Source organism: Aedes aegypti, unplaced genomic scaffold (genome assembly GCF_002204515.2).
Source record: "Aedes aegypti strain LVP_AGWG unplaced genomic scaffold, AaegL5.0 Primary Assembly AGWG_AaegL5_hic_scaff_1666_PBJ_arrow, whole genome shotgun sequence".
NCBI lineage: Eukaryota > Metazoa > Arthropoda > Insecta > Diptera > Culicidae > Aedes > Aedes aegypti.
Window position 1 is genome coordinate 9,354 of NW_018735124.1, and position 14,880 is coordinate 24,233.

The 14,880-nt window shown below is 38.5% G+C and overlaps 1 protein-coding gene and 1 long non-coding RNA gene across 2 annotated transcripts; one reads left to right on the forward strand and one right to left on the reverse strand.

The window, feature by feature from the left end:
• Window positions 1-6,094: 6,094 nt before the first annotated feature.
• On the forward strand, window positions 6,095-9,282 carry LOC110680623 (U6 snRNA-associated Sm-like protein LSm8). Its single transcript, XM_021856418.1, has 3 exons — window positions 6,095-6,205; window positions 6,278-6,348; window positions 8,924-9,282. Exon 3 carries the CDS (start codon window positions 8,929-8,931, stop codon window positions 9,214-9,216), a length of 288 nt encoding a protein of 95 aa, XP_021712110.1. The 5' UTR covers window positions 6,095-6,205; window positions 6,278-6,348; window positions 8,924-8,928; the 3' UTR covers window positions 9,217-9,282.
• A 1,883-nt stretch (window positions 9,283-11,165) lies between these two features.
• Window positions 11,166-12,115, reverse strand: LOC110680624. Its single transcript, XR_002502947.1, has 2 exons — window positions 12,013-12,115; window positions 11,166-11,938 (listed from the first exon to the last, which is right to left on the reverse strand). It is a non-coding gene; the product is annotated as an uncharacterized LOC110680624 (long non-coding RNA).
• Between the last annotated feature and the right edge of the window lie 2,765 nt (window positions 12,116-14,880).

Below are 14,880 nucleotides of genomic sequence, written 5' to 3' on the forward strand. Positions count from 1 at the left end.
ATAACTTGGACAGGCATATAATTTGGACAGGCTAGTCGTTGTATGCTCATTTCCAATGAGATGGTGAGGAATATATGTACGGGAAATCATGTATTGCATGATTAATACACTAAGCTGCTTATTAATGATGACCATTCCCATAACAATTACAAATTGGCTTCATAAATATAAAAATTGTAAATTGTATCAACAGAACATCTGTGAAACCTACGAATGCAAGAGGATGTACATTTCATGAACATACATTAAATGCAATAATAGTGCTCAGAATTGGCATTCATAAAAAGTTTGAAAATGGCAACATGATAAAATATGTCTAAAATTTAAGCTAAGTTCATCTAAAATCTTAACATGAGTATATAAGGCATAAATCAGGTGATGTCCAAAATATATTATGGTTTTTGTTCTGTTGATATAATTTAGCCATCTGATGAAACACACTGGAATGTTACATGCATGCATACTTGCAGGCGTTTTTCGTGGATCTGATGATATTTGCTTGCATTACATGAAATTATTGATTATCACTAATATACACATCCGATAAGCGAAAAAATGCATAAGTCACATGTAAATTCCTAAAATTTTATGATATGATCGTTTTTTTAAGAAACCATTGCATGGATATTGAGATAACGCCCCTGTCCAAATTATATTCACATGAGGGTGTCCAAAATGTATATTTGGTGTCCGAAATGTATAACAGACAGGTCTCCAAAAAACGCTATTTTGGAAGCTAATACTACAGTTTGTAAGCTTTTGCTTCCCAGAAACTCAAAGTACAATGGGACATTAAGCATGTAAGTAGCATTAGATAATAAAATATTAGTATATAATGTAGTTAATCAATCGCCGTTTCCAGACATATCCTTAGTCTGTCCAAAATACATAATTTACCCTACTTGTGATTTCGGTGGCTGAGCGCTTAGAAACAGCACGCTTAACCAGATTCACGCATCGCATGTGTTTTTGTGATCTACAGAAAATAAGGCAACGAATGCAAAAATGTCTGAGGAAGTGAAAAATCTGTGCATTTCGCACTCCTTCGCACTCAGCCTATACGTATGTTGGCTATTGGCTACATGCAGATCGCTGAAAATGGATTATTTGTGATGGAACTGTCAGTCATCTTCAACGTGGCAGCAAACAGTTAACCGTTGACAAGATGGGGAGTATTCGGGGATTTTTTCCATCGAAAAGCTGAAAAATGGTCGCAAATGCGAAATATGTTTCCCCATTTGCTTCCGCTTTTACTATTTAAATAGACAAAAACCTGAAAAACTTGCTTTTATAATCAAGAGAAAAATGGAAGCAAATTCCGCATATTGAGCGTTTTTGTGCACCCGGTACTCATTTTTGAGCGGAACAAGTTCAGCGTGAGGTTGATAAGCAACAAACCAACGTGCGAGTCAATTTTCTTGTTGCTGGATTTGACATTTTGTTGTGTCTACAAACATTCAATGCAGGGATGTTGTAAGTTTTGGCCAAATCTCCACTTTCTATACCCACAGGGTTGAAACAACTGTGCCGCACGACAAAATTCACCTCAAATTCCCAAATTTTTAAAAAATTGTAAGAAAATCAGTAGTGCATATAAAAAATATCTGAAAGCGTCAATAATCATAAAAAATAATCGCCTTTCAAGAAAAATATAAAAATTGGGGGTTAGGTCTGACGGAAATGGTCTATTCAATTTTCAGATATTGTTGAACTATATGGAGATGTGAGAAATTGTAGCACCACATGATTACCTCTCCGCAAATAGACCATTTCCGTCAAAAAATTTTATTTGCTCATGAGCTTTCTTTCAATTAACTGAACAAACTTCCCTAAGGAACCCATATGTTTTGAGGCCCCTAACTATTGAAAAACAATGAAAAACTGGCGGCACGACAGTTCGCCCCACGGTCCCCTACATTTTATTTCTCTCAGATTTTTATCAGGCCCCTTTTTCCCCTATGATTTAATCTCCACGTTGTGGTGAATTTTGATCAGCTGTTCCTCTGCGGTCTCCACTCAAGCTTCTGGATTTACTCCAATGATTAAGATTTACTCAGGTGGCCCAGATCTTTGATGCGTGACACTAGTTCTCTCATTTATTCTTTCGCTATTCTTATGCAGAGCAAACAGTGACGTCAGTCGGAAATAAAAGAAAGAAATAGTGGCACGCATCAATGATATGCGCCACCTAAGTAAATTCAGAACATTGGTCTCATCATTGTTGATCTTCGGGTTTGGATGCACTAGTTGTTTATTTTTTTGGTAATGGTGGTGACTGCAATCCCCACATCCGTCCCGGGAACGACCTTGGTACTGTGGTGCTGGCCATTCAAATATCTATCTTAACAGGTTCCAACATCGGAACCTTAATGTTGATTGCGTGCGCAAACATATTTCCCCGTTTTATTTTCAAGACCCCAAACAAGGGGAAACTGGAACCATCAGGAAGAGAGCGAAGATAGCCGTCGCGACGAAATTCTTCACGAAAAGATTAAAGATCCTCTTCTTATCCTTTGCATGAAGTTGCTGTGGTGCCCCAGCTGAATAATTTACGAAAAGGTTCCTGCTCTCTCCCGGTTTTGCGGCCATTGGAAAACTGGCGACGAAAAATTTGATTGTGTGGCAGCATATCGTCTTTTTAGCTAAATATTTGATCCCAATCTGAAATCCGGAACAATGCCGCTTTAAAGGTAGCAAGAGCTGTTCGATTAATATATTATTTTGATTTGGATTCCACCCCAGCTTCAATGGATATCCGGGAATAAAAATGATTGCAGTGGAATCTTCGTTACCAGTTTTCCGCCGGCCACAAAACCACAAGAGAGCAGGAACCTATCGCGGATCATCCGGCGCACCACAGCAGCTTCAGGCAATGAGATGAATGGTTTATTTGGAATGGGATTTCTAAGTTGAAGAAGGTCAAATTTGTCCAGCTACAACGACGGCCATTTTTCGTGGAATTCTTGTGATTTCGGTGACTGAGGGCATAAAAGCAGCACGCTAAACCATATTCACGCATCGCAACAAACCAACGTGCGAGTCAATTTTGTTGTTGCTGGATTTGACATTTTGTTGTGTCTACAAACATTCGATGCAGGGATGTTATAAATTTTGAAAAATCTCCACTTTTTATACCCATAGGGTTGAAACAACTGTGCCGCACGACGAAATTCACCTCAAAACCCCAAATTTTCAAAAAATTGTAAGAAAATCAGGAGTGCATATAAAAAATATCTGAAAGCGTCAATAATCATTAAAAATAATCGTCTTTCGAAGAAAAATATAAAAATTGGGGGTAAGGTCTGACGGAAATGGTCTATTGTTGATATTTAATATCATACACGCTAATACAAAAGTAATCGCGCTGGCTGATGAGGTTAACGCAGCGATGAAAAAATCTTTTAATTTTCTTACGCATCTCGAGTCAAGATTCTCGACATAAAATTAGAAATTAAAATTGAGCATTTGTTTCACATTAAACGAGCGTTAGAAAATAAATTATAAAGATTCAAATTTTAAATCAATTTTTTTTTTGTGATACCTAGCTACTGTTTTTTTTAAGCGTGTTTACTTTCGTGGCCAACCAAAATAGGTGACAAAAAATCGGAAAAAATTGACGTCGCTTGGCAGTTTCTTAATAAATTAATGATAAAAACCTGCTCATTCAGTTCCAAAGTGCACGCGGCCTGATCTATTTGAATAGAAGCGCTGGTAAGTAATGTAAAATAGTCAAGTTCATCGGTAAAACGCAACTAATTTTGTCTTTCCGATAAATAATTATGTAGCCGTGGATGCAACTTCGACGCAAGTGAGAAAACCTCCGCTCGGCCACCGGGAAAACCGTTGCTGCTTCAGTTAACCAGAAACAACCGGAATAGGGTCCTAAAGCCCTGTCCCAATTTTAGTGCCAAACGCTTAAGTTTAGGCCAAAAACACATGTTTACTCAATTTTCTAATGTTTTCCGTTGATTTAAGCCAAAAATTTTTTTTTTAGATTTGGTCACGTTTTTTGGCTTAAACTCAAATTTTGGGTGTATTTTGTTTTCCGTGTCCCTTACGAAATGTCAAACAGGAACAACCCCAGTGGTCGAACTAAAACCCCTGTGGTGTTTTTGTCGACTAAGCGAACGTCAAACATGATCAAAAGTGTCAAGGTTCATTTATGGACCAAATTTTTAAAGTTTAAACATGATAAAGGCATTATTTGAGCGGGAAAAATTGCTAAAGTAGTTACAGTAACATGCTTTTTCGTGTTATTAAATAAAAACAATATTTCATTAAAAATTTTAGGACCCAATTGTAAAAGATGACCAAAAACGGACCAGTCGAACCTGCGGCCACTACCAGAGATGTGAAAAACATCGAAACGCAATTGAGGATCGTAAACGAGACTTGCAGCAGCAAGATTGATGCGAGAGAAGCTAAAATACCGTGAAGAGTCGAAACAAGCATTTAGCGAATGTATTTTAATTATTAAGTTCAAGAACATATTAGTGTATAAGAAAGTGTTCAAAGTTTTTAGTTTTTTAGTTTGAAGAAAAAAAAATAAAAAGTAAAAAAAAACAAGTTTTAAAAGTTTAATAGAATACACTGAAGCGAGTTAAGACGTGTAGAACAGTTCAATTGAAACATTTACGGATTGAATTAATAGGTAATCCCGGTAATGGAAATTTTTGTGTTTCTGTTAAGAAGTATTTTTTTTTCTTTTTTAACAATCTGTAAATGTTTCAATTGAAGTAACTGTTTTATACGGTTGAACTTGTTTCATTGTATTTTATTGTATTTATTTTTGTTTCAGGTTTTATTTATTGTTATAGAATAACACCGCAGTATGGTATATGGTTGGGTTACCATAAATGACAATAAACTAATAATTACACATGCATTGTTTATTTTTGTTCTTATTGTACAGTTAAACTGTTTCTTAACAGTTTCCCTTACAGTAGATGAAGCAAAAAATGGACAGTATATTGTCGCACCGCCACCAAACCGGATCGCGCCAGTGAGACTCGCGACGCGCCTTAACTCGCGCGATTTTGAAATCAGTTTTTGAGTGTGGCGCTGCATTCTTACGATGTTTATGAACACAGCGCACTATTCAAATATTAGTCGCGATGCTAGGAGATTGAGAAAAAATACATTTGAAAAAAATGTTTGTCCTTATTTCTACCGGATCCATAATATCTACAACTTGACTAACCGTAACTGAAAAATTTTGTTCGAGAAAATCGACGTTTTGAAATCTCGAAAACGTATTCATACAGACTCAAGTAAAATAGTATACAAACTTGCTTTATCGATCCTATGTGTTTCGCAGACGAATTTCTACGCGTAACGCTCTGAACCAACTCGATTTTTCACTTTTGGAACGTTTAATTTCCAGATTTACAAAACGACGAAAGTAAGATTTTCAACTTTCGCAACCTAACCAGTACTTTCGCCGGCCCGCTGTATGGAGAGACAAAGTGACTTAACCCCGAATCAAAACAAAACACTACTTTAGTCGATTTTACACTGGTAGAAAAACGTCGCAAGTAACTGAATAAAACGGCTTATAATTTTGTCATAAAATTATTGTGTGAGATAATAGGAACTCCATAGTTTTTTAACGCGAGCTCATTGTATGCAAAATTTAAGAAATGTACACGTCGAAAAAATGTTGAAAAGGTGATTCAGTTTAAAACAGTTTTAGAAGACAGGTTGTGATTCTTCTGAATTAATTTTCTCAAACCCGTATGGAAGTTACTTACGTCGATTTGAAAAAGTAACCGAGAAATGGTTACATAACTTAACCGCCTATTCCCCGCATTGTAATTTTCCAATTTACAATTTACCAAACTGTCAAAATAGTTTGTGGTAATGTTGATATATTGTTGTTAAACATGTTACATGAAATTGTTTAGGTATGGTCGCAAATTGTTCTGAACAATATCGGGAACAGTACTTGTATGGTTCATGTTTATGCGGGTAAACTTTAGTAATTCTGTGACTATTTTTATTTCTGAGTGTATGGTTTTGGACTGGTTTTGGATTATTTTCACTCCAGATTCGGATGAACCGAAGCAAGCGTGTATTATTGCAGTTTTGACATCGGTCGGATTGACAGTGATTGTCAAAATAGAAAATGGAAAACGTTTAGCGTTTTGTTTACAGTCGGCAAAAGTTTTATAAGCGCCTAATTTATAGTGGTCTTCTGTCTGCAACAGTAATAATTTCTATCATTGTTCAACAGCTCTCACAATACTAACATATACCAAACCATTTTTTCGTCGCACAGGAAACGGACACAGCACGAACAAGGACATCTACAAGCTCTATCAAATCGGAACCAGCGCTACGATATACATGGTAATAGATCTGTGAATCGTTTGAATATGCTTTGGGGTCGTCCATTAAATACGTAAGACGATATGGCTTTAGTAATTTAGCCTTGAAATTTACTTCAAATTGTCATACAAAAAAACGGGAGCAAAATTCGAAAGACTGCCTCATTAAACATTTGACAGTTCAACAGCCGACTAATTGGTTGAAAATCGGTCGATTATTTCACCGACGCTTTTTTAACACAAGGAAGTTTAACACAGCGATCAACTGACTAATCGCTAGGTTAAATCGGGTGACCGAGGAAATCTGATGTTTAGTACCCGCAACGAACTGGACTATCGAAATTCATACATTTTGCCTTATGAAAGATGGAACGACTATCGAAATACGAATGCTTCATGTATCGTTTAAGCATCACTTCACACCAAGGCGTCGATAGGCGCGGGGTGTACGCACGAGCCTATCGATCGCAAGGCCCTCGGTTCGATTCCAGGTTGCCGCGAAGACTATTTTTGTTTTCAAATTTTGGTTTCATAAGGCAAATTTATGAATTTCAACCCGATTCCTTGTGGCGAATTTTCATAAGGGGTTCTTATGTTTATCGATAGTCCATTTGCCTGAGTGTAGGTCAACTTGCTTGGATTTTACTTAAAATACCGATTTATCCACCTATTTAATAGGATTGCGTCGACCCACCCAATTAAATCGGGTGATATTCGGTTGATGTTGTTGTTGTTGTTTGAGAGGGACTTTAACCCGAAGGTCATTCGTCCCTTAACGTTCGGTTGATCCTTATATGTTAATCTTCCATAAGCGTCGGTGCAACAATCGACCGATTTTTCAACCAATTTAGTCGGCTGGTGAACTGTCAAATGTTTAATGGGGTGCTAAATTTGTCTTACGTAATTTCTGGACGACCCTTTCTAGATTCGATCAATAGGGTACGCGCACCCTTCGTAAGATAGTCGTGCCTATTCTGCGCGGCGTGTGAACAATCGAAAAGATAACTACATAGATTGGATGTACCTCTAGTGGACGATCCTCACTAATGGCTGTTGCAGTAAACAGTTGCAAAATATTTTTTTACTATGAAGGTCAGAGGCTAAGTACCATTGATGAACAGCTCGATTTTCTACAAAAATGGTCAACATAATTAGCTAAGGCGGCATCCACAAATTACGTAACGCTTTAGGGGGAGGGGGAGAGTAGGCTCAAGCGTTACGGCTCATACAAAAATTTAATTTTTTTCATACAAAAAGCGTTACGTCCCCTCCGGGGGGGATAAAAGATTCCAATTTTAGCGTTACGTAATAAATGGACGCTGCCTAAGATTAAAATTTAAGCTCCACTGTACTTATATTAGCTTATATGCCCATATACTCATAACTGTCCCTCTATGGGATTTTTTATGTACATGGGACGGTTATATAGTGGTTATCACGCCCAATGGTATGGGTGCCCTAGTGTAGATGTGGTTGTGAACCTTAGAGGAAAACAATATGTACTCTGTCTCGAAAAACACTCAGAATCCGGGTGTAAATTTTTCAAATTGGGTAATATTTCCATATGCATTTTGATGAGTCTGGAGAGCGTGTGCAAGTTTCTTTGAGGAAAACAAATACAAACTGTGTATGACGAGCGTATGCTAGTCTTCGTGCGTTCAAATGTCACTAAGCTCCATGGGCGAATATGGGCAGTATTGTAAGTAATTCCCATGCAAACTTTGATGGGCTTATGCAGTCTCAATTTTCATCCAAATAAGCTCAAATTTTGGGAGGACACTCAAAATTTGATCTGAAATCAAGTGAGCTTGGGCAAAACTGTGTTTTAATTACCCTTATATCTATTGAACTAATTGCATTTAAGCTGCGACTTGTAAGGTAAATTATACTTCAACATTACTGCCCATGTTCACATAGTCGACCTAAGCGCCAATAAGACCAAAATGCAAAAGTATCCCCCAATCAACTTACATTTTAGCAAATGCACATATTATTTCACCGAAATTGTTGAAATATTCAAGCTAGGAACAGAAAAACGCCTGTTTTAGCAATGCTAGTGCTGATGGTTACGTCGACCATGCGAACATGCGCAAATTAGTATGGCCCATAACGATCAAACTACAAAAACCTTAAATTACACTCCTCAAATTTGTTCATTTGGACCCCCAGAAACTTGAAATGCAAATTTACTTTCCTGGGAGTTGATTGACATATTTCAATGGATTGCTGCAACGAAATCTCCATACACACCTCGAGTGCTCGGAATATGAGCACCGACCGAATACGAGTGCAGAAACGGTCAATTGACAAATAAAGCACTCAGCTAACTATGAAAGTGCTCATAGAACACTGAGCTGAGAAATGAACTCTTTCCCAGTAGGCGTAGAGGCAATACCAGAAAAGAATAAAAAGAAGATGAAAAAGGATAAGCGCACAAGAAATAGCAATATGAGTATGAAAATTTGCCTGAAGGTGCTTACATTTGTCTGAGAGTATTATTTATTTTTTCATGAGAAACTACTAATATCTTCACTATTGGCACACTTACCCTAACGCAATATATTGGTTTCTGATTCAACAAATTCTATCTCATTCAGAAACTATGTCCGGCTTGGAGTCATATGTGAACACAACCGTTTCCATCATAACAGCCGATGGTCGAAATTTCGTTGGCACTCTCAAAGGATTCGACCAAACCATCAACATCATTCTGGACGAATCACATGAGCGGGTATACTCAATGAATGCCGGCATAGAGCAAGTAGTGCTGGGCCTACACATCATCCGCGGGGACAATGTTGCTGTAATCGGCCAACTGGACGAGAGCATAGACAGCAAATTGGACTTTTCTACAATACGCGGATTGCCACTAGAACCAGTGGTTCACTGATCGAATTATTGTAGGTTGTAAGTTATATTGAATTGTTTAAAATAAAATGAAATTTTGCTTATAGTATTGGCTAGAAAAATATTTTGCGAATAAAAATATCCGAATGGCTTGACAGAAATTCTGCTACGACTAATAAATAAAAGTGACCTTCAGTAAATTTAAACAACATACTATCCATAAACGCGCATGACAAATCAGACGAACTGATTATTCTTAGGTTTGAGCAATATATAACCTCTTGGAAAAATATTACTACCTGTAAACTAAAACTACCAAAGAAGAAACATAGTTCCAGTAGTTGCGCTAGTTTTCATCTCAGCTCAACGAGCTACATACTCGGTTACCAATGGCTTTTAGGGTTAGATATTAAGTAACGCGAGATCTCTACGACTTTTCTTCATTTGTATAAACTAAACGTGTGTTTTTAATCGGAAATATACGTGTTTTATTGCACAGTCCAATCTACTGGTGCATTCACAACCATTGGTACCGGCTCCCTAACTAGAGAAGGCTCAGAGAAAAATTAAAAAAGAATATGGATACACACAATAGATATTAGAAAAATCAATAATCTGAGCTTAAATTTGACATTCAGATCGAAAAACACTTAGCTCTAATCACCGAAGTCGGTAATTCATTTACCGAAATCTCAACAGCTGAACGGTCGGTAATCGGTTCGGTAAACGAACCAATAGACCATTTCCGTCAGATCTAACCCCCGGTTTTTGTATTTTTCTTCGAAAGGCAATCATTTTTAATGAATGTTAACGCTTTCAGATTTTGTTTATATGCACACCTGATTTTCTTACAAATTTTTGATAACATGGATACTCACCACATTTTAAAAAATAATTCGAGAAGCGGCACAGTTTGTTCAACCCTATGGGAAGCGTGGTGATTTTGCAACAGTTTTTCGATTCCACCCCTGCATTGGAATGCTTGTTTAGATTTGGAAACGTCAAATCAGGTGCGCGCTCAAACTGACCGTGATCCCGATCAGGGCGCCCCAAACAGGAGCGCCAACGAAACTAACTTGAAAGTACTCAAACAAACGTTTTTAAACCAGATTGGAACTGGCGCAACCCGTTCTGAATCACAGTTTCAACTCCAACCCGATTCTGGTTTAGGAAAATATGTTTTCCTCCACATATTCAAAATTCAAAACCACCCCCTAACAACAAATCTCTTATCCACCCAACAGTTACGGTACCACTGGTTCTGTAGAAGGCTATTTTTACTATTCATGCTGGCAAATGCCTAAATCTATCTGTTGGATGTTGATCCGGAATATTTCCGCCTTGAGGCAGCAACAGTCGTGCAAGGAAATTTTGAGATGCCTGATCTCTCTGTTTTCTGCCGACGAGGATTGAATAAGCCGGAAGATTCCCGCCTAGAGGCAGCAACAGCCGCTCAAAATTTCCTTGCGCGGCTGTTGCTGCCTCTAGGCGGGAATCTTCCGGCTTATTCAATCCTCGTCAGCAGAAAACAGAGAGATCAGGCATCTGTCGACTACAATCCTTGCGTTACAGAACCGTGTACCCGCATAAACATGAACCATACAAGTACTGTTCCCGATATTGTTCAGAACAATTTGCGACCATACCTAAACAATTTCATGTAACATGTTTAACAACAATATATCAACATTACCACAAACTATTTTGACAGTTTGGTAAATTGTAAATTGGAAAATTACAATGTGGGGAATAGGCGGTTAAGTTATGTAATCATTTCAAAACGTCGATTTTCTCGAACAAAATTTTTCAGTTACGGTTAGTCAAGTTGTAGATATACTGTCCATTTTTTGCTTCATCTACTGTAAGGGAAACTGTTAAGAAACAGTTTAACTGTACAAAAAGAACAAAAATAAACAATGCATGTGTAATTATTAGTTTATTGTCATTTATGGTAACCCAACCATATACCATACTGCTGTGTTATTCTATGACAATAAATAAAACCTGAAACAAAAATAAATACAATAAAATACAATGAAACAAGTTCAACCGTATAAAACAGTTACTTCAATTGAAACATTTACAGATTGTTAAAAAAGAAATAAAAATAATACTTGTTAACAGAAACACAAAAATTTCCATTACCGGGATTACCTATTAATTCAATCCGTAAATGTTTCAATTGAACTGTTCTACACGTCTTAACTCGCTTCAGTGTATTCTATTAAACTTTGATAACTTGTTTTTTTACTTTTTATTTTTTTTTCTTCAAACTAAAAAACTAAAAACTTTGAACACTTTCTTATACACTAATATGTTCTTGAACTTAATAATTAAAATACATTCGCTAAATGCTTGTTTCGACTCTTCACGGTATTTTAGCTTCTCTCGCATCAATCTTGCTGCTGCAAGTCTCGTTTACGATCCTCAATCGCGTTTCGATGTTTTTCACATCTCTGGTAGTGGCCGCAGGTTCGACTGGTCCGTTTTCGGTCATCTTTTACAATTCCGGTTGTTTCTGGTTAGGCGGCATTCACAAATTACGTAACGCTCTAGGGGGAGGGGGGGAGTAGGCTCAAGCGTTACGACTCATACAAAAATTTAAAAAATTTCATACAAAAAGCGTTATGAAGGGGGGGGAGGGGGTCAAAAATTTCCAAATTTAGCGTTACGTAATAAATGGACGCCGCCTTAACTGAAGCAGCAACGGTTTTCCCGGTGGCCGAGCGGAGGTTTTCTCACTCGCGTCGAAGTTGCATCCACGGCTACATAATTATTTATCGGAAAGACAAAATTAGTTGCGTTTTACCGATGAACTTGACTATTTTACATTACTTACCAGCGCTTCTATTCAAACAGATCAGGCCGCGGGTACTTTGGAACTGAATGAGCAGGTTTTTATCATTAATTTATTAAACTGCCAAGCGACGTCAATTTTTTCAGATTTTTTGTCACCTATTTTAGTTGGCCACGAAAAGTAAACACGCTTAAAAAAAACATTAGCTAGGTATTGTAGTAGATAAAAACGACATAATGAAAAATTAAAAGATCAACTAATTTTCAGTGTGGTGGCTTTAGTATGCATCAACTATACCACGACCGGAAATACCTGTTGAAGTTAAAAATGAGAGAATAAAACCCATAAGGCTCTAGTTCGATTCGTCGGAATATCCGCCAGTGGTAGGCGACAGCCGAGAACGATCGTAGAAACGATGCATTTCAATGTAAGTGAGAGGGAGAGTAGTTGTTCGGGTTTGCCTGGAGCTATGATGAATTCAAGCCCGGCGCGCTTCTCGACATGTCAGACAACAGCCCGAGTGAATCAACCTTCGGCCCGAATCTTTCTGTGGAGGTACATTCGGGGCGAAAAGTTCATGTTCGCGTGAGCGGAGCAAACGAGAGATGTGATTCGGCAAGCAAACAAGATCGGATCTCGCCTCGTAGAGTCGAGCTGGAAGCAAGCGTGCTTCAGTATAAACCGCTCTAACGTGAGAGAGAGAGAAAGAGAGTAAAACACGAGCAGGGTGCTCTCGGATGGATAGACGCTGGGGGTAGCGGGCGTTGTACCGTCGGGACGAACAACAAATGTTCATCTGGGCAGAGCAAACGCGAGAGGTGGATCGGGAATATCGGGTCTCGTGGAGTCGGGCGGAAAGCGAGCGTGTTTCAGTATCAACCGCTCTAACGTGAGAGTAAAACCCGATCTCACGGAAGGATGCTCTCGGACGCTGGGGGTCGCCGTCGTGGAAGGTATAATCGAGATGAAAAATAAATGGTGGTATGGCTCGGGCAAAAACGAGAGGGGATTCAAACACTCTAATGTGAGAGAGTGAAACCCGATCTCGCTCTCGGACGGAAAGACGCTGGGGTCGCGGTTGTTAAAACGACGATCGCATTTCATTCTGTTAGCGAAAGTTGAGACGTTTGGACGCGTTCAAAGTATCGTCTGATTTGCCATTAAATCATCCGAGTAAATTCAGTTTCCTTTCCAAAATTACATTCCTCTTTTTTTGACGATGGCAAGTAAGCGGCACGACAATGGCGCAGTGGACGCTCCCGTCCGGTAAGTATCGAAAGGTGTGAAACTCCAGTTCAATAAACTGTGCTAAAAGTGATGGGAACCATGACAAGAAATATTCCGAACAAACTAAGATGGCGGACATTGTACAGTTGTGAAAGAAACAACCACGTGTGAAGAAAGCATTTCATGCAGATGTGACTTGGAGGAAATTGAGTTGGAAAATGGCGAGAGTAAAATTATGGCTGGTAGTGATTCGTGAGTAATGAAAAATGGCGGTCTGCTTAATAAAATTTGTATGGAAAAGTTTTTTTTAATAATTTCGACAATAGGTGCTATTTTTTCTTCGAGTAAAAAGTAAAAGGAATCGTTTGATGCTAATGTAAATTGGTAGTGATTACGGCTGAAGGATTGAAATTGAAAAATAGCGAAAGTTTAATTATGGCTGGTAGTGATTCGTGAGCAATGAAAAATGGCGGACGATGTACCTTACATTTATCAGTGGCCTTCTTGATGGAATTCGTACAGTAAATTTGAAGTTTTTTTTAATGTTTTCTAAAATAAGGGTGCTTTTTTAATACAAACGCAAAAAAAAAACAAAAATGGAGCGAGAGGACTCCTACAAAAAAAAAAAAAAATGAGTGAACGTTGAGCGAGAGGACTCTAGAGAGAAAAAAGAAGAAGGTTGGAGCGAGAGGACTCCATTGCAAAGGGAGCGAGAGGACTCCATTGCAAAGGGAGCGAGTGGTCTCCCGAAATGGTAAAATATATAGCAAGAGCACAAAAAAAAGGCGGATGACTTAAAAAAAAAAGAGAGAGAAATGAGAATAATAAATTGAATTGATTGAGCACATTTCAAAAATAATATAAATTAATCGAAAACAAATGAAATCGTATTCTAAGTGCAATTTATTTATTATTTGTTCTATAGGAAAATGAAGAAGAAGAATCTCAAAATGGACACGATTTTGAAGGAACTGGAGGTAGAGAAGTCGGCTAGAGCCGAACTGAGTAAGCAGCTGGAAAAGGCCAACGAAACCATAAAGGCATTGCAGATGAGCCTACGGTCACCGAGAAGTGAGAGTGTAGACAGCGCGGCGTTTGAGCAAAATGCCGGTCCTTCCAGTACCCAACACCACAGGGCCGAAGCGGACGCTGAAAGATCTCGATTTGTGACGACCGTCAATCAAATGTCCATTTCGGCCATTAATGTACCAGAGTGCAAGCCATCCGTGATCGGTGAGCAAATTGGACGTCGCGACTATGAATTGTGGATCGACCTTCTTACGGATTCATTGAAGTTGGCCGGCGTGGACGATGAGCCAACCAAATTCGTGGTCTTCAAAGTAAAGGCTGGACCATTGCTGTTGGATATTTTCAAAAACACTAAATCGAGCCCGGATGGCCCCAGTGAGGACGAACTACCGTATTCGAACGCTTTGAGCAGATTGAAGATTTATTTTGGGTCCGCATCAGATATAATGCTGCAACGGCGCAAGCTGGCATTAATGGTGCAGGGCCCGGAGGAATCCGATTTGTCATTCATCATGAGAGTTAACTCGATTGCGCGATTGTGCGATTACAAGGAAGGGAAGGAATTCGAAGAAATTGTGAGTGCTGTCGCTACACACGCGAAGAACAAGGACGTTCGTATCGTGGCCCTAAAGATGCTCAACCGTCAGGGATCAT